General features: G+C 38.1%; 1 protein-coding gene across 1 annotated transcript; it reads left to right on the forward strand.

Annotated features, from left to right (window-relative positions):
* Nucleotides 1–15,902: 15,902 nt before the first annotated feature.
* LOC115990332 lies at nt 15,903–17,105 on the forward strand. The gene is made up of 2 exons (XM_031114171.1): nt 15,903–16,145; nt 16,290–17,105. Exons 1-2 carry the CDS (start codon nt 15,903–15,905, stop codon nt 17,103–17,105), a joined length of 1,059 nt encoding a protein of 352 aa, XP_030970031.1.
* The last annotated feature ends 9,061 nt before the right edge of the window (nt 17,106–26,166 follow it).

Here is a 26,166-nt window from a genome sequence, read left to right on the forward strand (position 1 = left end):
TCAAATTCCTCAACTCTCTTCCTCTCCATTGTCAAATCCTTGAGAGGCTTTATACCAAACCAGGTTCTCACCATCATCATCATTGTGAGACTGCTGTTTGGATTTCTGGAAAGCAGTTAGGAAGGAACCAATCTTCATTGGTTGATGCTACGGTCTAGTAGCGGAATCCGGGAAGCTAGAAAAGAAAAAAGGTTCGGCGTAACCTCGTTGGAGCAAGAAGCTTGGAGGGCTTAGGTGCACTGGGTAGATTAGGCTTGGAGGGTCTATTGCTGTCCTTGTATCCCAACTATATTTTCTAGTGGATTGATTACCGCTTGGAGGGCGGCGGAGAGGTTTTTCGCCGAGGGCTTCGGTTTCCTCTTCGATAACACATCGCGTGTTGTCTTTGTGTTTGCATCTTCCTTCCTCTCTATCTTTGCCTTTTTATTTATCTGCTGTGGATATTAATCTGTTGTGGCTTAGATAGTATTTAATCAATTTCGTTTGATAGCATATGTTAAGTTTCCGCACACTAGTTGTTTGACATATTGCTTGAATTGATTAAGTTGTTATTTGGGGGTCTAAACGTTCAAAGGTGTTTTTGTACACGTTTTTGAACTTTCAATTGGTATCAGAGCGGGTACACTGATATTGGTTTCATTACCATTGTGTGATCCTTGAATCCCTTTTGAGATGGATAGGTCTCAATCCCTAAATGCACCTCCATATTTTGATGGTAGTAATTATGCTTTTTGGAAGGTTCGAATGAGAGCTTTTCTGTGTTCTATTGATGAATCCGTTTGGGATGCTGTTGAGATTGGTTGGACCAAACCAGAGGCAGCCAAATCCACATGGGATAAGGCAGCACTTGCTGCATCTAATGCTAACAGTAAAGCACTCAATGCTATTTTCTGTGGTGTGTCTCCAGATGAATTTCATAGGATTTCTTATATTACCGTGGCCAAAGAAGCATGGGAGATTTTGGAAACTACCTATGAAGGCACGAAGAAAGTGAAAGACACCAAGTTACAAATGCTGACCACTCGGTTTGAGGAGCTCAAAATGAGTGAGGATGAGTCTTTTGACTCTTTCTATGGGAAGTTAAATGAAGTGGTTGTCAGCAAGTTCAACTTGGGGGAGAAAATGGAGGACTCGAAGATTGTAAGAAAGATCCTTCGATCATTGCCGGAAAGTTTTCGAGCTAAAGTGACAGCAATAGAAGAGAGCAAGGACCTCGATGACATCAAAGTGCAAGAGTTGGTGGGTTCTCTGCAGACTTATGAGATGTCGCTGCCCAATCAACGGAAGAGTAAATCTCTTGCTCTAAAGACCATTAATGAGAAGGTAGAAGATCAAGACTCATCGGGAGAAGATGTGGTTGACAAAGATGTTGCATACCTTGTCAAAAATTTCAAAAAGTTTTTGAAATTCAAAAATAATGGCAAATTTGATGATAAAAGAAAATTCCAAAGTTCTGGAAGGGAGAAAAGGGAATTCAAAAGGAAAGATGGAAAAGAATCCCAACCTACACAAGGTGTCACTTGTTTCGAATGTAACGGGCATGGACACTTCAAAAAGGAATGTCCGAATTATTTGAAATCGAAAGGTAAAGTGTATGCCACGACCTTGAGTGACTCGGATTCGTCTGACTCAGAGTCTGAAGAGAGCTGTGATGGAGAGGGGAACTATTCAGCTTTTATGACTATTGCTCATGTTGAGTCGTCAGATGAACTGAATTTGCTTGTGCAAGACCTTGGAGAACATAGTGATGATGAATCACTAGGAATTGTTGAAGAATCGGATGCTGAAGAAGATGGAAGCAACGCGAATCTTCAGGAGAATTATAACTTACTTTTGGAGAAGTCCGGGGAATACACAAGGGTGGCCAAGGCTGCTGTGAGAAAAATGAAGAAGGCTGAGGAGGACTACAAAAGTCTCCTAATCCGATATAGGGAGGCCAAGTGTGAGATAGAAACTTTGAATGGAGAGTTGTCCGAAGCTTACACAAAAGTAAGGTTTCTTGAGAGTGAGGTTGTGCAAGCTAATGCTAAAGTAGAGAGGGTTACCACCAAGAAGCTAGATGATGTTATATCATCTCAAAAGAGCTTTTCAGACAAATCCGGATTGGGATATACCAGAGGAGGTAGTTCATCTGGAAATATCACAAAAGAAGTAAAGTTTGTAAAGGTCAAAGATCCAGTTGTAGCTGACTCTACTGGTGAAAAGCTCGAGGTGAAGGAGAAGAAGAATTTGGTGAACCAACGGATGTTAAATCATCACAATCAGTTAGCAGGCAGGTCTGAATCTCGTGCCAAGTCACGTCCTCGACCACAAAGAGGTCCTAGAGGAACTTATGTGTGCCACTACTGCGGACTTCAAGGGCATACTCGACCAAATTGCCAAAAGCTGAGAGCAAAGAATAGTGCAACCCCTCAAAGGTCAGGAGGACCTAGAAATGAGAGAAGAAGTTGGGCTGGAGATCAATCTAGAGATCAGAATGGTGATCCCGGAATGATGAACGTGATGAAGATGATTGGTGCATTCACCAACTGCTTGGAAAGCTTCTCACGAAGGTTTGAAAGCCCTAACTCCCGTACCCAATCCTATAAGGAAATCACCCTAAACGCAAGTGACGTGAGGGTGAATAAGGGTACTCATGCATAAGCATTACAACATGTCCATGCATCAATACTTCCTATGCTTTGTGACTATGTTTGATTGTTTTGATTTTCTATTTTTGCTGTTGGTTGTTTGTTTGTCTTCTTGTACATTTCTTTAATTTTGTCTTATCAATCTTTTTGTTTCTTGTGTCAAAAATCCAAAAAACACATAAAAATAGAAAATCAAAAAGCTTGATTGACTTTGTTGAGCTTTTGTCTCAAAACTTGTTTTGCCTTGTACCTTTGTGCTAATGGCTTTGTGCATTTTCGAGCATTGCTTGTCTTTATGCACTTATATCACTGTGGGAAAAATCTTGAAATCTTTGTGATTGTTGTAAATAGATCTTCAAACTTGTCATGAATGATTAGTGAATGGTTTTGTTGATCTTGAGACTTGCATAGACTTGTGTCTATATATCTTCCCACTCTTTATTTTTGTTTTGCTAAAAAGAGCTCTCCAAATGTAAATCTCCAAATGAAAAGAGATATTGAGCTGCAAAAGCCTGTCGCACACTCTAGTATTTGACTAGGAAAAAGGGTAAGCGACCTTATATTGAAGTGATTGTTCATTAAAAAAGCCAAAGGCTTATTCATTAAAGTGAAATATCCTATATCACTCTCACAATGAGAGGTGATTGACTCAAAAGATCAAAAAGGTCAATTGTTATGTTTGAAAGTGGAGTCAAATGTAAAGCTCCAAATCATGTTATCAAGTTTTGTGGGAGGTCATATATACATACTTCTATAATTGAGATAGGTCACATGATCTAGTGCTAATTGTGTATGCCTTGGTTGAATTGATCATTGAAGCTTCATATTAGACGACGGACTATCTCATTGTTGTTATCCACACACAACACACAAGTTTATGTTCAATAAATGCCATATTCATTTGTGTGATTGTACTTGATGAAATGTGTTTTCACATGCTCAATCTTTGTTATTTCAAGCACAAAAAGATTTTTGAGTGTTTTAGGTGCTTTTGGAAAGTATTTTTGCTTGAAAAATCTGAAAATTTCAAAAAACCAGTTTTGCCCTGTTTTGGCGGCTCAGTCGCGGGTATGTCAAGTCGCGAGTCTCAGTCGCATCTTCGCTGGTAATTTTTGGCGACTTGTTCGCGAGTGGAAGGTCCAGTCGCGAGGTTCACTCAGAGATTTTCGCGGCTCAGCTCGCGACTCGCTCGCGGGTAGACCTTCCAGTCGCGAAAAACACTTAGAAAATTTTTTCAAAATTTTGTTCTTGAGTGCTTTGGCGGCTTGAGCTGGCGACTGTATGGTGACTTAATCCAGTCGCGAAAATCGCGTGTCTTACAGAAATAAGAGCAGTTTTTAAATCATTTTCAGTTTTTCCCTCGAATTTTTGTGACTGTTCATCTTCTCCCTCCCAAACACTCCGTGCTCTCATTTCCAATCTCCATTGTTGCACACTTGTAGCTCAAAATCTTCACATCACAGGTATGGGTTTTCAGTTTTGCACTCGTTTCTACTTGATTTTGTGTTTTTCCCTTTGATTTTTCGCATATATTTGTGCTTTAGAAATGGGTTTGTGTTTCGGATTTTGCTCCTTGTTCATGCTTAGATTGCGAAGGCTGCTGCTAGAGTATGATTTGTTCTTAGTTGTTTCACTATTACTCTTCATTCTGCGCTTAGCTATGTGATTCTTTGAGTTTAACTGAACTTTGAGCTGTTGAGTTGTTTTCATTTTTTTTGGCTGTGAGTTTAATGGGCTAAATATGCCTGTTTTTTTTTTTTTTGTGATAATCTTTTGGGGGCAAATGTGTGCTTCACAATACTGTTTATGTGTCATATCATTTTCCAGTTTTTTGTCTCATTGACTTATAACTGCCTTTAAGTTAGTGTCTATATCTGATGGTTTTATGTGTATTTCCTATCTTAGGCTTGTTTTTCCATGTGATTGATCTAAGTAGCTTGTGTTTAAATGCTTCAAGTTCATTTGTATGAATGATATCTCTTTGATAAATACATGTGACTGACTTGTTTTTACACATATATTGCTCTGCACTATTGTGGCCTCTTCTGATTGATCACAGATGGCTCCCTCACCTCCTAAGAAGAATACTCCTGCAAAGAAGGCTGACAAAAGGTTGAAAATGGATTCTAAGCTATTTAGGTCAGTTCATCATTTTGAGAGATACAAGGATAACTTCATGAGTGCAGGAATTATTCAAGAAAGATTTGTAGATTTGGAGGATTTGAGACAAACCTTTATCCCAGGTTGTTTTGAAGGAAGAGGATGGGAAAAACTTCTGAGTGATTTCCCTGTAGTTTGTGAACCCTTGATTAGGGAATTTTACTCAAATGTTGTGATAAAGGAGAATGAGTTAAGTTGCTGGGTTAGAGGGAAAGAATTCATTTTAGATGCTCATGTCATAGATGATGCATTAGGACTTGAAGGATTAGATGATGAGGAATTTATCAACTACAAGGATAGGTCTGTCTCCATTGAAACAATCCAACAAAGGATAGGTGGGCAGAGAGAAGGAAAATGCTTGAATACCACTGCTTTTCCAGTGAACATGAGGTGTTTAACAATCATCATGATGTTTAACCTCTATCCCATTAAGAAGTTGACTACAATAAATTGTGCTAGAGCAGTCTTTTTGATGGATCTCAAAGAAAAGAACTTCATAGACATAAGTTCCCACATATATGACACTATTGTGGATGAGACAAGAACAACCTCTAGGCCAAAACTGATCTTTCCCAGTTTGTTAATGAGGATTTTTAGAAGGAAGGGTGTTCCTATTCCACAAGACATCAGTCCCATGTCCACAGCTTCTGCAATTAACAAGCTTACCTGCAAAAGGATAAGTGTTAGACTTCCAGGAGATGAAGATGAAGGTGATGAAGGAGAAGGTGTCCCAATGGAGACTGAAGCAGAGGCAGCAGGGCATGCATCAACCTCAACACCCAGGAGGAGTGGCAAAAGACCAAGAGCATCAACTTCTTCAGATACACCTCCAGATGCTTTCCAAATCATTCTGGAAAGACTTGATGGGATCAGAGAAGTCCAGACTGAGCACTCTGAGAGGATGAAAGCTATGCAGGATCAGATTGATGTTTTGTCTGCAAAACTGGACAACTTCACCACTCAGCCTGAACACTGACCCTTTGGCCATTCCTGTCAAAAAGGGGGAGATGTTTTCTGTTGATAATGACATTGATGATCGATTGAGAAGCAGAAAAGCAGTCCTTAAGGGGGAGTAATGTGTTGAGGGGGAGTCATGTCAAACTCTAAGACCTTGTTTATATATATTTAGTGGTTTTATGGGTTTTGATACACTATGTTTTTGGTGTATTGTTTTTTAAACTCTTAACTTATACTCTTGGTTTAAAGTTTAATATATTTTGATGATGTTATTCAAGGTTGTTTGTGTTTTGTACCCATGTGCTTATGTAAGCTTTTAGGGTTATGTTTTTATGCATATTTGTAGGCTTTATGGTATGTACCTTGCTTAATGCAGCCTTTATGCTATGTTGAAATCAGTACTTTAATCTAAATGGTATGCATTTTGGTTTATGTACTGTCACTCTTGTGCCCATGTAGGATTGTTCCTAGATGCATATGACTTGTGTGATATGCATTGGTTGAGTGTTGAGCATACAAGTGTCTTGCCTTGTGCTTGTTAACTTGTATGTCCTTGTGTTCATTCCAAGTGTGAATGAGCATTGTGATCACTACCTTGTGGTGTTCACTTGGTTGATCAAGCCATGGTTTGTTTCATAACTCCGTCTTTGCTTGATCATTTTTTGCCTGTTTCATATGCATTTTATAATTCTCTGGTTACAATGATCATGGTGTATTGTTGTGTTTCAGGAGTATTGTGTTCATATGATTCAAGTGCTTCACAGCTTCTAGAGTTAGGCGTGAGTGAGTTTTGTTCAACTGTTCCCAACTCACAGGTTAAGTCTAGAGTCTGTTTTAGGGTTTTGTCACGGAATAGCCAAAGGGGGAGATTGTAAGGTTGAATTTATTCAACCATCTTATTGGCTTTATTCCGTGCCAAATTTGCTTGTAATTCAGCATTTAGTAACCCTGTATTTAGGTGGGTTTGATGTAAGGGTAGTGAGTGAGATAGAGTGAAGTTTGCTCAAGAGTGTGCAAGAAAACAGAGTGTCGCGGCTGGGACTCGCGGGTGACTCGCGGCTGCAAGCCGCCAGAAGCTGCACACGTGCCAAGCATGCTGGAAGATGAACAGTCATGCTAGCTGGAGCACTACAGGACAAAACAGGACAACTGGCCATACGGTTATCTCGCGACTGGATCTCGCGACTTAGTCAAGCCGCGAGGTCAAGCCGCGAGCCACCCCTGTTTTGTAAAAACTGACGTTTCACATTCCTCCTCCCACTCCAGTATAAATACCCTATTACCCACGATTGAAAGAGAGCTTCCAGAGAGAATTTTGAGAGAGAAACCCTAAAGAAAAACTAGATTGATTCACACACAATCTATACCTTAGAGACTCTTCAAATTCCTCAACTCTCTTCCTCTCCATTGTCAAATCCTTGAGAGGCTTTATACCAAACCAGGTTCTCACCATCATCATCATTGTGAGACTGCTGTTTGGATTTCTGGGAAGCAGTTAGGAAGGACCAATCTTCATTGGTTGATGCTACGGTCTAGTAGCGGAATCCGGAAAGCTAGAAAAGAAAAAGGTTCGGCGCAACCTCGTTGGAGCAAGAAGCTTGGAGGGCTTAGGTGCACTGGGTAGATTAGGCTTGGAGGGTCTATTGCTGTCCTTGTATCCCAACTATATTTTCTAGTGGATTGATTACCGCTTGGAGGGCAGCGGAGAGGTTTTTCGCCGAGGGCTTCGGTTTCCTCTTCGATAACACATCGCGTGTTGTCTTTGTGTTTGCATCTTCCTTCCTCTCTATCTTTGCCTTTTTATTTATCTGCTGTGGATATTAATCTGTTATGGCTTAGATAGTATTTAATCAATTTCGTTTGATAGCAGATGTTAAGTTTCCGCACACTAGTTGTTTGACATATTGCTTGAATTGATTAAGTTGTTATTTGGGGGTCTAAACATTCAAAGGTGTTTTTGTACACGTTTTTGAACTTTCAAGATGCATGAGATCGTTTAGCTTAATTATAATATGTTATGTTCAAGATCCTGATATACAAAATATCAAAATAGAAATAATATAAAAAAAATATGTTCATTAGTTTTGAGAAAAAATAACAACAAAAATCTAAACAATTTAATTTATATGGAAAGCTAACAAAAAGCAAAATTCAATTTTGAATCTAAGTAAAATTTCTCTAAGTATTGGTTATGTATATATATGTTACCTAGTTAGTAATGGACTATATATAGTAGTCATGGTATATATATATATGCTTTGACCAATCTAGTATTAGGGCACCTTTAGAATATGATGATATCAGGTCTAGATCCTCATTAGATCTACGCCAACCCTTTAGGCAGCCAACTATCTTTCTTAAAGATAGACCTTCATCCCACTGTAGTTCATCTAGAAACCTAGCTCCCAGATCTAGAAGAGAACTAGGACCAGAATTCCAAGGCGTAAAAACTCATTCCCAGGTTAGTATCCCTTGTTATATAGCCAAACAAGACTCAGTTGTTGATAAAGAAGAAGACATCACTAGTCAAGATAGTCTAAAGCCTCCTTCACCATCAGCTCTTAGTATTAAGGAAAGAGTTCACCCCTGATATAGATGCTCTAACCAAGGATTTTAACTCTGAAGGAAACAGAGTCAAAAGAGAAGCTTATAGAGCCAACCATACCAGAGAACAAAAGGTAGAAGGTTTGGCGAAATGAAAACTATTCATGAAAGAGGTATCCAGTGATTACCCTTTCTTTGAATATTTTGAGAAACATTTCAAATGGAATAAAAGTCTTATGGCATATCCAAATTCCTAGAGTCTACCCAACTGATAGAGAAGGAACTAGTCATCCCTTCATTAGACAGTACCTCACCTGGTAGATATCCTGAGATAAATGTTTTAGAAGCCCACATAACCTCTAGCAGTTCTAGCAGAACCTCCTCGAAAAACCCAAAAAAAGGATATCCAAGTACAGAGGAAAAGAAACCTCTGAGAAATTCCGTAAAAAGAAAAGAGCCTCCAAGTATTATAGAAAACAGAAATTCAAGAATGATGATTTCTATAAGAAAGGAAATTCCAAATCCATAGGAAACCTCAAACCTAAAGCAAAAGGAAAATGCTTTAATTGTGGTAAGAGAGGACATTTTCGAAAAGAATGTCCAGCTAAGGCCAATTCCCTAATCATTGAAGAGATCTCCAAGCTTTTAGAATTTGACCACCCTAAAAGTGAGTCTCCTAGTAGTTCTATCAACCGAGAGATCCGCTAGATATATCAGCCATCATCCTCTCCTCGAGTTTCATCAAGCACCTCTAGTAGTCCTGATAAACCCATACCATGTATGGATAGTTGTTGCAGAAACAAGACTATCAGTGTTCTTTCTAAGCAAGAAGAGCTTTTCTTAGATCTCATTGAATAGATCAAAGATCCAGTGGACAAAGCTTAAAGACTAAGTGAGTTCCATAAAACCCTAGTTAAGGAAGCCAGTACATCCAAACCTAGGATCCAGGAACCCAAAGTTGATTTGGAAAAAATCTACGGTAGGTTTACCAAATCCAAGAAAGAGATAACCGTCCAAGATCTCCAGAAAGAGATTAAGGATACCAAATCAGAAGTGAGAACCCTTAAGCAAGAATTAACCATCCTTAGGGTTGATCACAATCTCATAGACCAAAGAGTCAAACAGTTAGAAAATATTTCTCATCAAGGCAATGAGGAAGGCACCTCATTACAGAACCCTTCTGATGAAGAAACAGTTAACCTGACTGCAGATATGGAACAAGAACCAACCAATGAAGCGTTCTTGCAAACCATCAGTATAATTAACTTCTAGAAATGGCACTCTAAAGTCAGAATTATCATCAGCAGAGATTTTGAATTTGAGGAAGTAGCTTTAATAGATTCAGGTGCTGATCTCAACTGCATTCAAGAAGGAATCATTCCCTCTAAATACTTCCGGAAAACCAAAGAAAGGTTAACTTCCGCAAGTGGAGGAAAAATGCAGATTGAATTCAAAATCCCAAAAGAACATATTTGCCAAGATAATGCGTGTTTTAAAACCACATTTGTTCTTGTTAAAAATATGACAGATAGAGTCGATCTGGGTATCTTATTGGGTTTAAGTAGCTTTTCCAACAATCAGCAAGAGCATAAGGGTCTTCATAAGAGAGATAAGAGTGGGCTACTGTTTTGAGTTCCTTGCATGAATTCAATGTCAAAATCAAAAATTGAAAGGATGGCTTGCCATCTTGCAAAAATTTGTTTTGATGCAATGTTTTGAACTTCTTTTTCTAAAACATGCTTTGTAGATTTACAATCAATCCTTATTAAAAACTTTTGATTCAAAAGATCACTTTGAAATTTCAAAATGCATAGTACTATAGATAAAATTTCTTTTTTAATATTACTATAATTTAACTGAGTGGGAGTCTAAACTCCTGAATGAAAACAGACAATCTGTTCTGGAGAAGTGGGACTAACACGCTGAAGGAGAATGCCGTCATAACCAATGTTAGAGGCATCTGTCTGGACAATCTTGAAGGAATTTACTGAGGGGATTCCTAGGCAAAGGAGTGTCTTGACATACTTCTTGATTTGTTGGACAACCAATGTATGAGTGGGTGTCTAAGGAGGAGGACTAGTCCGAAGTCTATCAAAGAGAGGCTTGCATTGCTGTCTAAGATTTTGATAGAAATCAGAAATGTAATTGAGGGATCCTAGAAACCTTTGAAGTTGGGTTTTTTCTAGGATTTCATCTGGAAACTTATCTGCAAACTGAATGGCTCTGTCTATGGGTTTAATGACACCATGTCTTATATCAAAACCTAAGAATCGGACATTAGCTTGAAAAAGCTTAACCTTTGGAGCTGAAACAACATGACCATTAAGTTTGATGGTATGGAAGAATGTTCTAAGATGCTTCCAATGTTGAGTCAGGGATTCTGAAAAGATGAGTACATCATCAATGTATACAATGGTATGATTGGAAAATGGATTGAAAATCTCATTCATGATGTTTTGGAATTCAGAAGGTGAATTTTTGAGACCAAAGGGCATTACGTTCCATTCGTAATGGCCAAAGGGTGTGGTGAAGGCTGTTTTATACCTATCAGACTCTTTGATTTGTATTTGCCAAAAACCACTTTTCATGTCAAACTTACTGAAAACCACTGCTTTGCTAAGCCTGTTAACTAAGTCTCTTTTGTTGGAAATAGGATACCTAGGGACACCTCTCTCAATCTCAGCGTTTTTCTGGACATAAAGGGCTGGATAAGACCATGATGACCTAGAGTTTCTGACGATTCCTTTTTTGAGAAGATCCTCTATTTCGGCTTTACAAGTATCCATAAGTTCTTGACTCATCTAGATAGGTCTAGCTTTGGTAGGGATGTTTTTCTTATGGAAATCTTTGGCATAAGGGAGAGCTACTTCGTGCCTTTTCCTATGCCAAAAGGCTGTGGGAAGATCAGAGCAGACTTCTTGTTTAAGTTTTTCTTCAAACTTTTTGATTTCTGCTTGGTAGCTTTTGCAAGCTAATTGTTCATCAACTCTTTTGTAACCCAGTTCATTGCTAAGGTACTTAAGGTGTTGGTTTTTGGCATTAATAAGGTTAAGGGTCTTAGTGATAGAAAATTCTTAGAGATTGTTGAAGTTTCTAGGTTCTGGGCTCCTAAGAAACTTAAACTTAACTGGTTGGCCAAAGGGATGGGTAGTGATTCATTCACTATCTGTGATGAAAGGATACAACAGACACATGAAAGGGTTTCCTAAGATGACTCTATCTGTCATATTTTTGACAAGAACAAATGTGTTTTTAAAACACGCATTATCTTGGCAAACATGTGCTTTTGGGATTTTGAATTCAATCTGCATTTTTCCTCCACTTGCGGAAGTTAACCTTTCTTTGGTTTTCCGGAAGTATTTAGAGAGAATGATTCCTTCTTGAATGTAGCTAAGATTAGCACCTAAATCTATTAAGGCTACTTCCTCAAATTCAAAATCTCTGCTGATGATAATTTTGACTTTGGAGTGCCATTTCTGGAAGTTAATTCTACTGATGGTTTGTAACAACGCTTCATTGGTTGGTTCTTGTTCCATATCTGCAGTCAGGTTAATTGTTTCTTCATCAGAAGAGTTCTGTAATGAGGTGCCTTCCTCATTGCCTTGATGAGAAATATTTTCTAACTGTTTGACTCTTTGGTCTATAAGATTGTGATCAACCCTAAGGATGGTTAATTCTTGCTTAAGGGTTCTCACTTCTGATTTGGTATCCTTAATCTCTTTCTGGAGATCTTGGACGGTTATCTCTTTCTTGGATTTGGTAAACCTATTATAGATTTTTTTCAAATCAACTTTGGGTTCCTGGATCCTAGGTTTAGATGTACTGGCTTCCTTAACTACGGTTTTATGGAACTCACTTAGTCTTTGAGCTTTGTCCACTGGATCTTTGATCTATTCAATGAGATCTAAGAGAAGCTCTTCTTGCTTAGAAAGAACACTGATAGTCTTGTTTCTGCAACAACTATCCATACATGGTATGGGTTTATCAGGACTACTAGAGGTGCTTGATGAAACTCTAGGAGAGGATGATGGCTGATATATCTGGCAGATCTCTCGGTTGATAGAACTACTAGGAGACTCACTTTCAGGGTGGTCAAATTCTAAAAGCTTGGGGATCTCTTCAATGATTAGGGAATTGGTAAGGGATTTGGCCTTAGTTGGACATTCTTTTCGGCAATTAAAGCATTTTCCTTTTGCTTCAGGTTTGAGGTTTCCTATGGATTTGGAATTTCCTTTCTTATAGAAATCATCATTCTTGAATTTTTGTTTTCTATAATACTTGGAGGCTATTTTCTTTCTGCGGAATTTCTCAGAGGTTTCTTTTCCTCTGTACTTGGATATCCATTTTTTGGGTATGGTTGAGGATGAACTTTGAAGCTGGTCTTCTAGTTGTTCTTTCTCCTTTTCCGAGGAGGTTCTGCTAGAACTGCTAGAGGTTATGTGGGCTTCTAAAACATTTATCTTAGGATATCTACTAGGTGAGGTACTGTCTAATGAAGGGATGACTGGTTCCTTCTCTATCAGTTGGGTAGACTCTGGGAATTTGGATATGTCATAAGACTTTTTATGCCATTTGAAATGTTTCTCAAAATATTCAAAGAAAGGGTAATCACTGGATACCTCTTTCATGAATTGTTTCCATTTTACCAAAACTTCTACCTTTTGTTCTCTGGTATGGTTGGCTCTATAAACTTCTCTTTTGACTCTGTTTCTTTCAGAGTTAAAATCCTTGGTTAGAGCATCCATATCAGGGGTGAACTCTTTCCTTAATACTAAGAGCTGATAGTCGTATTCAGTTTCTGGCTGAATAGGATTTCTCATATCAGTTCTTGATGGTGAAGGAGGCTTTTGACTATCTTGACTAGTGCTATTATCTCCTACAAGTTACATTTTGTTTTACATCTATTTTCTGATAACTCTTCCATTCCCATTTATCATTTTCTTCTCAGTCTTTGTTTATTGTAATCTCTTTTGGTGGTAGGCTGAGCCTCTCGTTTATTCTTTCTGTTTATTACTCTGTGATTACCTGTTCAAGCTAATCAATTGTTTCCCAGTTATCTGCTTTTTCTTGTTTCTGTCTTTTAGCCCGAAGTTTGTTGCAGATGTGTACTATTGAGATGTATCAGTCCAGATCTGTGTTGTTTGCAACCCAGTAAGTCCAGAAAATCCCATAGCTGAGTGTGTATCCGAGCCAAACAGTAATTCCCGTTAGCCAGGAGTGTGCCAGGGTATGAGCGGAAGGATTAGATCACTAGTGTAAGGATTGTGGCTGTAGGAGGTTGTAGTTTACACGTGAGAAGGCATCAATCCCATTGAGAACACCCTGTTTTAGATCTAAAGGTTAGATCAAGAAATTTGGAGATAAAGGTAATTATGTTGTAATTGTTTATCTTGTACTTTGATCTAGAATGATGAATAGGATGTTTAGAAGGAGTGACTCATCCACCAGCATTGGATCTTGCAGTACAACCCTCCCTGAGATCCCTCAAGATGATGGAACGATAAACTTAAAGTCGTATCAACTGTCAGATTTAGATCAGAAGCTAGGAGATTGGAACATACTAAAAGTACCCACAAACCAGGTCTATAAGTCATCGTCGTGGTCCTTGAAAAAGACTTTCAAAACAGACTACCATGTAAGGACTATAAAGCAAGTTTATAGCATCAACAAGGAGTATGAAACATGCTACTTGTTATCCTTTGCAGCAATGAAAGTGCACAGGAAAGAAGATCATAAATTCCTCCATATTGGCCTAGTCCAAGTAGAAGTAAAACCATTGATTAGAGAAGAGTTGAACAACTTAATCCTTATGGCCCTTAGAGACATTCGTCATGTTAGATTTAATGACAGCCTCCTAGGTACCATGGAATCCAGTTTGAGCGGTGGACCAGTCCACTTTGATTGTTTCCCCAATCTCACTGTAGCACTTGATGACCCTCACATCTTGAAGGTCCTCACTCTCAACATCAAAACCCATGGAACTCTCATGTTACATGGAGCCAAACAACTCGCCCTTATATACAGAGTGTATTATAAGTGCATCGGAACAAATATGTCCATCCAAGCCATAGACAAAAGAAAGGCTAGTGAAACCACCCTTATCCAAACACCAGACGTTAGATCCAAAGTTTAGGTACCCAGAACCCTGAAATGGTCTAAAGTCACATTCCCAGCACATTGGACTATAGATAATGAAAATCATCATCTACAGATCCAAAACCCAATTAGAAACCCAGATCTAGATTTTGTCCAACAATTAGCCGATGGAACGGTTAGACTTAGCTTGGACCAATCTAGTATTAGGGCACCTTTAGAATATAATGATATCAGGTCTAGATCCTCATTAGATCTACGCCAACCCTTTAGGCAGCCAACTATCTTTCTTAAAGATAGACCTTCATCCTACTATAGTTCATCTAGAAACCTAGCTCCCAGATCTAGAAGAGAACTAGGACCAGAATTCCAAGGCGTAAAAATCCATTCCCAGGTTAGTACCCCTTGTTATACAGCCAAGCAAGACTCAGTTGCTGATCAAGAAGAAGACAGCACTAGTCAAGACAGTCTAAAGCCTCCTTCACCATCAGGAACTGATATGAGAAATCCTATTCAGCAAGAAACTAAATACGACTATCAGCTCTTAGTATGAAAGAGTTCACCTTTGATATGGATGCTCTAACCAAGGATTTTAACTCAGAAGAAAACAGAGTCAAAAGAGAAGCCTATAGAGCCAACCATACCAGAGAACAAAATATAGAAGTTTTGGCAAAATGGAAAAAATTCATGAAAGAGATATCTAGCAATGTCCCTTTCTCTGAATATTTTGAAAACCATTTTGAATGGCATAAAAAGTCTTGTGTCATCACCAAAACCAACTGGACCACAGAAGACAACAAAGGAGTTAAAAAAGTTGATTGGTCTAGTCACCCTCCCCATGAAGCTATACTCTTTAACCACTGTGGTACTGAAAATATAGTTGCCTCTCCCTTCAAGTTCCCAACCGAAGAAGAAAAGGTTGTCAAGAAGGTAATAGAGCAAAACAACTATACCAACTAGTGTTTAGGAGTCATAGGAAAATAGCTTGATAGGATAGAAGATAGGATTGACAATAAGGTTCTCCTTCAGCCAGGAAACCCTAGCAAACCTACCCAAAATCTAGAAAAGCCTTTAGTCAACCTCCCTACAACCAGACAAGCTAGTCTTAAGCCTAAGGACTAGACAACCTTAGAAATAGTGGCCCAAAAGCTCGAAGAACTTATGAAGAAGGAACCAGTCATCCCTTCACCAGATCACACCACAACCAGTAGAGACCCCAGGCTTAGAACCTTACATGCCCACACAGCCTCTAGCAGTTCTAGTAGAACCTCCTCAGAAACTGAAAAGGAGATAGAACACCTATAAGACCAATTCCGAGGATTACAGGTAAATAGGCTTTACCAACCCAAGGTAAAACCAACCAGCCTTACCAAGAATTGGTACCCCAGACCTACACCTCTTGACCTCCAATATGAGGAAAGGACTACCCAGTTCATAGTATCCAGTGGTAAACTCTATGAATGGAACATAGATGGTTTATCCGAGCAACAAATCCTAAATAAGATTCAACATATGACCATGGTAGCCAATAACTACCAAAATGATGGACTTCAAAACACAGAGGTTGTAGAGCTCATGATTTTAGGATTCATAGGAAAACTGTTAGATTGGTGGAATAACTGTCTAACAGAAGAGTCTAAAGAAGACATTAAGCATGATGTCCAAAAAGATGAGAATGAGAACCCCATCTTTGACGAACACATAGGAAGAGGTGTTCCCGACGGAGTCAATACCCTGATCTATACGATCATGAAACACTTCGTAGGTAAACCCAGCAATATCACATCTAGGATTTACGACCAGTTAAGTAACTTTAGATGTAAGAACCTTGGAGAATACAGGTGGTATGAAGATGTGTTCACCACTCGTGTCATGCATAGAACCGATTGTAACTTTCCATTTTAGAAGGAGAAGTTCATCAATGGCTTACCCACATTATTTGGACAAAAGGTCAAAGAAACCCTTGCCAGTCCTTTAGGTGTCATAGATTATGATAACCTGACCTATGGAGACATCTCTAGCACACTCCAAAATGAAGGAATGAAGATGTGTAGAGATCTCAAAATCCAAAGTCAAGCCAACAAGAGCAAAGCCAAGTACGAAATAGGAAATTTTTGTACTCAATATGGCTTACCTTTAGTCATCCCCAAAAGGAAATCCAAACACAGAGGAAAGGAACCCTCTGAGAAATCCCATAGGAAGAAAACAGCCTCCAGGTACTATAGAAAACAGAAGTTCAAAACTGATGATTTCTATAAGAAAGGAAAATCCAAGTCCACAGGAAAATTCATACCTAAAACATCAAGAAAATGTTTTAAGTGTGGAAAGAGAGGACATTTCCAGAAAGAGTGTAAAGCTAAGGCCAAATCCCTTATCAATACCCTTATTAGTGACCAAACCAGCAAGGAAGAAATCTTCAAACTCTTAGAACTTGACCGCTTAGATAGTGAGTCTTCAAATAGTTCTAGTAACGAAGAGAAGCACCAGTTGTATAAGTCATCCTCTGAACCCTCTAGAGTCTCCTCTAGCTCCTCTAGTGGCATAGATGAAATCCCAGCCTGCAAAGATAGTTGTTGTAGGAACAAGACTATTAGTGTTCTTTCTAAGCAAGAAGAGTTGCTCTTAGATCTCATAGAACAGACTAAAGACCCTGTCACCAAAGCTCAAAAACTCAGTGAGTTCCACAAAACCCTAGTTAAGGAAGAGTACATCCAAACCTAGGATCCAGGAACCCAAAGTGGATTTGGAGAAAATCTACAATAGGTTTACCAAATCCAAGAAAGAGATAACTGTCCAAGATCTCCAGAAAGAGATTAAGGATACCAAATCAGAAGTGAGAAACCTTAAGCAAGAATTAACCATCCTTAGGGTTGATCACAATCTCATGGACCAGAGAGTCAAATAGTTAGAAAACACTTCTCATCAAGGCAATGAGGAAGGCACCTCATTACCGAACCCTTCTGATGGAGAAATAGATGAAACAGTTAACCCTACTATAGATATGGAACAAGAACCAACCATTGAAGCGTTCTTACAAACCATCAGTAAAATTAACTTCCAGAAATGGCACTCCAAAGTTAGGATTGTCATCAGCAGAGATTTTGAATTTGAGGTAGTAGCCTTAATAGATTCAGGTGATGATCTCAACTGCATTCAAGAAGGGATCATTCCCTCAAAATACTTCCTAAAAACCAAAGAAAGGTTAACTTCCGCAAGTGGAGGAAAAATGCAAATTGAATTCAAAATCCCAAAAGCACATGTTTGCCAAGACAATACGTGTTTTAAAACCACATTTGTTCTTGTCAAGAATATGACAGATAAGGTCATCTTAGGAAACCCTTTCATGTTTCTATTATACCCTTTCATCACGGATAGTGAAGGAATCACTACCCACCCTTTTGGCCAACCAGTTAGGTTTAAGTTTTTTAGGAGCCCAGAACCTAAAGACATCAATAGTCTCTAGGAAGTTTCTATCTCCAAGACCCTTAACCTAGTCAATGCTAAAATTTCTTCAAAAAATCTAAATCAAGAAAAGAACCTTGATTACTCTGTATCCTCCATCCTCTTCACAAATGATGATCCTTTAAACCTCAATCAGTTTCATAAACCTTCATCATGTCTCATTTCACACATTCAGCATAAAAGTATTTACTCCATGGCATCTCATGATTTTAGAATTTTTTTTTAAAAAAATATCCATTTTGTTAATACATGGTAGGAAGAGAAGCAAATAACTCATTATACTTCTACCACTAGTAAGTGAAAAATAGCTTCTTCAAGCAGGAACAAAGGAAAAGCTCCTATCCAGAGTTTTCCTTATCAAAGGCATGAAGGCGCTTCTTCTGGAATAGAACCCAGGGAAGCAACATCCCTTCAAGAATTTTTTCCGCTCAAAATAATATTTTCCAATGGTAATGTGGCCATCACCTTACAAGAAGTTTTATCTAGGAATTTCCAATTCACAAATGGAGTGTATACAGAGCTTCCACCCTCCATTAAAATTATCCTTGATAACCTTCAAAGAGCCTTTACCCAAAGCAACCACCGCCTTTTTCAAAAAATCCTCAGAGCACTAGAAATACACCTAGTAAATCTTGAGGCAGAAATTCAAATAAGCTGAATCTCCTTTAGTCAACTCTTTGGCAAAGAGGATATCCATTCAATGGATAAAATGACTATTATGGGCACTGATTATGCTCGGTTAAGTCTTAAGACTCAAAACCAGCTAAGAAGTGTTGTTGCCAACTTGCCTACCGACATACAAGTTTGTATCTTGGGAAGCAAGGCTATGACCGAATCATGTGACCTATGGTTCAGGCATTTCAGAATATTGGTCACCACCCATTTCCCAATTTACGGTGAAGACCTGGATGATATTGACAATGCCTTCATCCAGTCAACCTGGGAAGAATACTTTGGGAGTAGCCACAGAGTCTATGAAAAGAAACATCCCTTCCCTGGCCTAATAATCAATTATGAAGATTGGTCCGTTGAAGAAGATCCAAGCTGGCTTTCAAAAATGTTTGAATATGGCTTTATCAAGCTCATCAAGCTAATAAGCCATAACCAGATAAACCAGTTTCCTCAAATTATACAACAGGTTGTTTCAAAAATCAAAAGTCCTTTTGTCTCCATCAGAAGCTGGAGTACTCTCCCACAATGGGACAATAACAATTAGATGATTGTCCAACCTGCGCACCATCTTGTACTCATCAATGGGTACACCCATAATGGCCCCTGGTATGAAGGAGACTCTTATCTCTCTTATGAAGACCCTTATGCTCTTGCTGATTGTTGGAGGAGCTACTTCAATAATGAGGTTATAGATGTCACTAGTGAGTTATGGTAGAATTATCATTTTGTTGGAAATACTGGCAGGATTTCAATATTCACCACTAGACCATACTCCACAGCCCTCCATACCGAAAGAATTGATTATATTGAGCCCAGGCAATTAGTGACGCAAAAGGCAGATTATGAACCTATCCTGTACTGTGGTTTTTATAATCAATACGCCAGGTATCATGAGCATGATTATGATTATGATCCTCCATAGGATCCTTTTGATGGATACCCATATGGCAATATACTGATTAAAGACCAAGAAAATAGAGCCAGAAGAACTGCCTCTTCAGAAGCATCTGTTAATCGTGCTCCAATAAGACCCATTCCAGGACTCTCAAGATCCGCATAATGGTTATAACTTGGAAAGTGATTAAGCAACTCCAGAATAGCTCCAGGATGCTCCAGAACAACTCTAGAAGCTCCAGAATAGCTTAAGAACCACCTTTGCAACCTGGTTACTATTCCGGCACAGTACCCACACAGCAAAGTTGCAGACAAGTTACTGTTCATCCACAGTTCCTAGAACACTGTGCATGATCACTATTCAGAAAAGCAAAGGATAGAACACTGTTCATGAACAGTGATCGTTACTGTTCACCAAACAGTACCCTGACAGAATCATTCAGTTTACTGTTTACTTTCGGTTGAAAAGATTTTCACCCAGAGTAAAAGCAATTCACCCTCCGTGATTCTAGCAATCTCCTGAAAGAATCCAAGGCTTCCTCCATTTATTTAAGGAACCCTTTGCTTCAGTCTTCAGCAAGTCCAAAAATCTGGAAGGTCCAGTTTCACACTACCTCAGAAGTCTAAATAACAGTCTTCATTCTCAGAACTCAGAAACCTCCCTTCTCTTTACTATTGTAAACAGATGGCTTTCTCAGTTTGTATTAAAGTTTGCACTTGTAACGCTATAGTCATAGCCTTCACAACTGTAACCTTTTATTTATGCTTCCGCACTATGACGGCCTCAGTCGGCCCTTACCCCCCTTGTTTGTAACTTACCCCCTATTGGTATCAGAGCCAAACAGTAACTTACATTAGGGTCATTACACTTCTCATCAAGGCAATGAGGATGGCACCTCATTACAGAACCCTTCTGATGGAGAGGTAGATGAAACAGTTAACCCTATTGCAGATATGGAATAAGAACCAACCAATGGAGCGTTTTTGCAAACCATCAGTAGAATTAACTTCCAGAAATGGCACTCCATAGTCAAGATTGTCATCAGCAGAGATTTTGAATCTAAGGTAATAGCCTTAATAGATTCGGGTGCTGATCTCAATTGCATTCAAGAAGGAATCATTCCCTCTAAGTACTTCTGGAAAACCAAAGAATGGTTAACTTCCACAAGTGGAGGAAAAATGTAGATTGAATTCAAAATCCCAAAAGCACATGTTTGCCAAGACAATACGTGTTTTAAAACCACCTTTGTTCTTGTCAAAAATATGACTGATAGGGTCATCTTAGGAAACCCTTTCATGCGTCTGCTGTACCCTTTCATCACAGATAGTGAAGGAATCACTACCCATCTTTTCGGCCAACCAGTTAGGTTTAAGTTTCTTAGGAGCCCAGAGCCTAAAGACATCAATAGTCTCCAGGAAATCTCTATCTCCAAGACCCTTAACCTAGTCAATGCCAAAATGTCTTCAGAAAATCTAAATCAAGAAAAGAACCTTGATCACTCTGCATCCTCCATCCTCTTCATAAATGATGATCCTTTAAACCTCAATCAGTTTCATAAACCTTCATCATGTCTCATTTTATGCATTTAGCATAAAAATATTTACTCCATGGCATCTCATGATTTTAGCAAAAATGTTTTTAAAAATAACCATTTTGTTAATACATGGCAGGAAGAGAAGCAAATAACTCATTATACTTCTACCACTAGTAAGTGGAAAATGGCTTCTTCAAGCAGGAACAAAGGAAAAGCTCCTATCTAGAGTTTTCCTTATCAAAGGCATGAAGGCGCTTCTTTTGGAACAGAACCCAGGGAAGCAACATCCCTTCAAGAATTTGTTCCGCTCAAAATAATATTTTCCAGTGGTAATGTGGCCATCACCTTACAAGAAGTTTTATCTAGGAACTTCCAATTCACAAACGGAGTGTATACAGAGCTTCCACCCTCCATTAAAATTATCCTTGATAACCTTCAAAGAGCCTTTACCCAAAGCAACCACTGCCTTTTTCAAAAAACCCTCAGAGCACTAGAAATACACCTAGTAAATCTTGAGGCAGAAATTGAAATAAGCCGAATCTCCTTTAGTCAACTCTTTGGCAAAGAGGATATCCATTCAATGGATAAAACGACTATTATGGGAACTGATTATGCTCGGTTAAGTCTTAAGACTCAAAACCAGCTAAGAAGTGCTATTGCCAACTTGCCTACCGACATACAAGTACATATCTTAGGAAGCAAGGCTATGTCCGAATCATGTGACCTATGGTTCAGGCATTTCAGAATATTGGTCACCACCCATTTCCCAGTTTACGGTGAAGACCTGGATGATATTGACAATGCCTTCATCCAGTCAACCTGGGAAGAATACTTTGGGAGCAGCCACAGAGTCTATGAAAAGAAACATCCCTTCCCTGGCCTAATAATCAATTATGAAGATTGGTCCGTTGAAGAAGATCCAAGCTGGCTTTCAAAAATGTTTGAATATGGCTTTATCAAGCTCATCAAGCTAACAAGCCATAACCAGATTAACCAGTTTCCCCAAATTATACAATAGGTTGTTTTAGAAATCAAAAGTCCTTTTGTCTCCATCAGAAGCTGGAGTACTCTCCCACAATGGGACAATAACAATTGGATGATTGTCTAACCTGTGCACCATCTTGTACTCATCAAGGGGTACACCCATCATATAACAGACCCACTAGCATTAGCAATGGAAGTTTTGCCTCCAAAATGGCATTTCCTCCCCACAAGCCCAGAAAAGAACATCAAATTCTACAAAGGCATTCTCACTCAAGTAAAGTTTGCCAGAATAGAAAATATCATGGATAGAAATAATCCTTCAGAAGTCTTGTACCATAAGTTCATAATCCAAAGTTTCGTGAGCTACAAAGAATGGGGACACCCCTCCTCACTCAGAACCTTCACAGTACTCAAAGGATCAGAACCCCTGTAAAACTACTATGATTATATGGACGCCTTCGAAAAGGTGTTGTTCTACCAAAACAAGAACTATGATCATTCATGGTTCATGCAGTTTGATAAGAAATTCAGAGGCCTGATACCCTTATGGTTCCTCAAATGGTGGGAAATGTTTGGTTCAATTCCACAGAACTTCCCTGAACCCCTTCAGGATTCATTGAGATATTTCAGCACCAGATTCCAGATTGATAATCATACTTCTCAGTTCCTAGCAATTTTGCATATGATAATAATGTACAAAATTCACTAGATTAGCATGTGGAATTATGCAATCAACCAAAATCTATTAGATAGACAATTCTTCATAAAGTGGTGGGATAGTTTCAGGACTAATGACATTATCTCCAAGCTTCACAGAGATTTTCCCCCTCCAATTAAGAAAGCTATTGCTCATAGCACAAGATCACAGTCCAGCCTAGACTCCGTCCAGATCACCGAAAAATCTAGTAAGGAATTAAAAGATCTTGCCCAGCAATTACTCCTTCAATCCGAGGCCTCAGTCGGCCCTCACCCCCTTTGTCTGTAACTTACCCCCTTATGGTATCAGAGCCAAGTTTTGGCCGATAGTAAGTTGTAAGGTACTGTTTTTATTCAATCAAGTTGGCCGGTTCAACCGCCATAGTTATCCATTATTTTGTGCATTATTCATTACTTTAAATATGTTATCTCCTACAAGTTACATTTTGTTTTACATCTATTTTCTGATAACTCTTCCATTCCCATTTATCATTTTCTTCATCTATTATTTTTTCTCAGTCTTTGTTTACTGTAATCTCTTTTGGTGGTAGGCTGTGCCTCCCGTTCATTCTTTCTGTTTATTACTCTGTGATTACCTGTTCAAGCTAATCATTGTTTCCCAGTTATCTACTTTTTCTTGTTTCTGTCTTTTAGCTCGAAGTTTGTTGTAGATGTGTACTATTGAGACGGGATCTTCTCAAAAAAGGAATCATCAGAAACTCTAGGTCACCATGGTCCTGTCCAGCCTTTTAGGTCCAAAAATTTGGAAGGTCCAGTTTCACACTACCTTAGAAATCCAATTAGCAGTCTCCATTCTCAGAACTCAGAAACCTCTCTTCTCTTTACAATTGTAAACAGATGGCTTTCTCAGTTTGTATTCAAGTTTGCACTTGTAACGCTATAGTCATATCCTTCACAACTGTAACCTTTTATTTATGCTTCCGCACTATAACGGCCGACTATATATGTGTGTGTGTATATATATATATATATAATTAGGTTTTTTATGGTTTATTTATATTGAACTCCTCGTTTTCTACATTAAATTAACTCACTTGGCACAAAAATTAAAAAATTCACATTAGATGAGATATGTGGCACAAAATTAAACTTTAGATTAGCTTGAACAGGTTCATTAATTCACATTAGATCACATTATTCATTACCAATTTTTAAATTAGCTTGGAATTTTGTGCCAAGTTCATTAATTCAATTTTTAAATTTTTCTGTTTATTACTCTGTGATTACCAATTTTTACATTGAATTAATGAACTTGGCACAAAAATTTAAAAATTTAGATTAGATGGGACGGATGGCACAAAATTAAACTCTAATTGGATTCCAATTTAAAATCTAATTGAATTTTCTCTTTGCTTTGCCTATTAATATATATATATATATATATATATATATATGAATTTATGTGAGATCAAAAAGCCTCCCTCCCTCCTAGGTTAAACAAGAAAAAAGAAGAAAAAAAGTGAGTGAAATCTGCCCAACTACTTGATAAGAGTTCAATTCTAAACTTAGTTAGAATGAGTGAAATCTACCCAACTGCTTTTAGTTACCCATGTGGGCCTCATTTACTGATTATTTCTGCTGGGTTTTGACACGTGGGCTAGAGCATTTCAGGTTGTCCTGATCTTGATTATTCTTTTAGTTGGGCTTGCACCCTTGATGTAGCTCTTTAGGCCCTATAAGATAAATAATATTGTCATGGTAGGGCTAAACACGGTGCGGTGCAGCCAGTTTTGAAGGGTTTTTTTGCACTGCACTTGCAGGGGTGGTTTTCTCTCATCTCTAATCGCACCTCACCTATGGAGTTGATAACCGGTTTATACAAGATGTAGTGCAAGATATTGGTTTGGTGCGGTTAGTTTGTCTAATTCCCCATTCTCTCAGGAACTAAACACAATGCAATTAACAACCCCAAATCACATCATGATCATTTAAAAAACCAAATATTCCAAAGACAAAAAAAAAAAAAAAAGAATGAAAGAAAACAAACAATTAAGCACAAACAAATTCGCAATCTTTCTCTCAAACTTACCCCATTTAAAATAAAAAATAAAAAATAAAAAATAAACCAAACCCATAAAAGATCAAACGAAACCATTGAAAATAAAATACATAAACAAACTTGATAGGAACATCTGAAGTCATAACTATTACTAGAAACTCCTAAGAGTGTTGTGACAAAAAGGAGAGTGGAGATGGTGAAACTCCAAGAAATGTCGCATCGAGCTGTAGATTATGGTGGTAGCAAGTGGCAAAGGTTGAGGAGAGAGATAGAGAGAAGAGGCGACTGAGAGAGGAAGACTGAAGAGAGAGAGAGAGAGAGAGAGAAAGAGAGAGGCGGGTAACATAAATAAACCTAGGGTTTAAAATTAAGCCAACTAAAACGACATCGTTTTATTTTTTATTTTTAAATCTGATAGTAAAACAACGTCGCGTTAGAAATGATATTAAAATTAATATCATGTACTAAAATGACATCATTTTAGTACCAAATTATATTTTAAAAAAAAAAAAACAAAAAAAAAACCTAACATTTTTCTTAAGCCCACCACACAATGCCGTTTTCTTCTTCTTCTTCTTCTACCTAGCGTCTTTTGCTTTCATGCCTTGTCTAAGTTTTCTTCTCTCTACTAGAACGTAAAACTATATACACTGATATATGTTAAATTATAGTGTGTATATATATACCGGTGCAGTAAGGTTTCTCTTCGGAGTGCAAAATAGCCATTGCTTGCCTTACCGGAAGTCTTTGATTTGCCCAGATCACCGCCAGCTATCATGCTGGACACCTATGGTGGGTCTTTGAAGCAGTCGGATTGGTTCAGCGCCTGTCGGTTTCATCGACTCTGGTCAGATCCTCAGCAGGCCTAGTCATGGATTTATAATTTATGGGCTTGCTCAAATGATTGTCATGGTTTTTGATTATTAGTGAGATAATAATAATTGCCATAGTTTATATAGACATGGTTAAGCTTGCACTTAAGCCATGTGTGACACTTGGATTGTAACATATAATGTTACGTACATTAATTTGTTAGAAAAAGTATTAATGATTATTTATTTTTTATTTTATGTGTAGGGGATTACCATGTTTAGGTATCAATTAAGAAAGGTATTAGTGGTATTTGAATTTTATTTAAAATTGTATTGTTAGTGTTGGTGGTGTCCTTGTTTTAGGAACATGGCTATTGTGGCCATAAGTTTAGGAGAAGTGCTCAATTATTTTAGATTTTTAATGTTACATTGTTGTATTTATATAGACTGAGTTATTTTGAATTAAACATATTAAAGAAGTTTAATCAAGTCGGATCCAAATTGGTTACTAGAGGTCAAAATTTCCTCGGTCAAATCCAAAGTTACCCTTTGTTTTCTTTTGTTCTTATTACGTATCAAGTGGTTCATTAGAACCAACCAAATTTCTTTTTATTTATTCTCTAAATATTTCTTTTCTTCCTTTCTAAAAATTGTGTACGTATCATATAGTATGAGATAAATAATAATAGTCGCCAAGTATCATCAAT

Source organism: Quercus lobata, chromosome 5 (genome assembly GCF_001633185.2).
Source record: "Quercus lobata isolate SW786 chromosome 5, ValleyOak3.0 Primary Assembly, whole genome shotgun sequence".
NCBI classification, from domain to species: domain Eukaryota; kingdom Viridiplantae; phylum Streptophyta; class Magnoliopsida; order Fagales; family Fagaceae; genus Quercus; species Quercus lobata.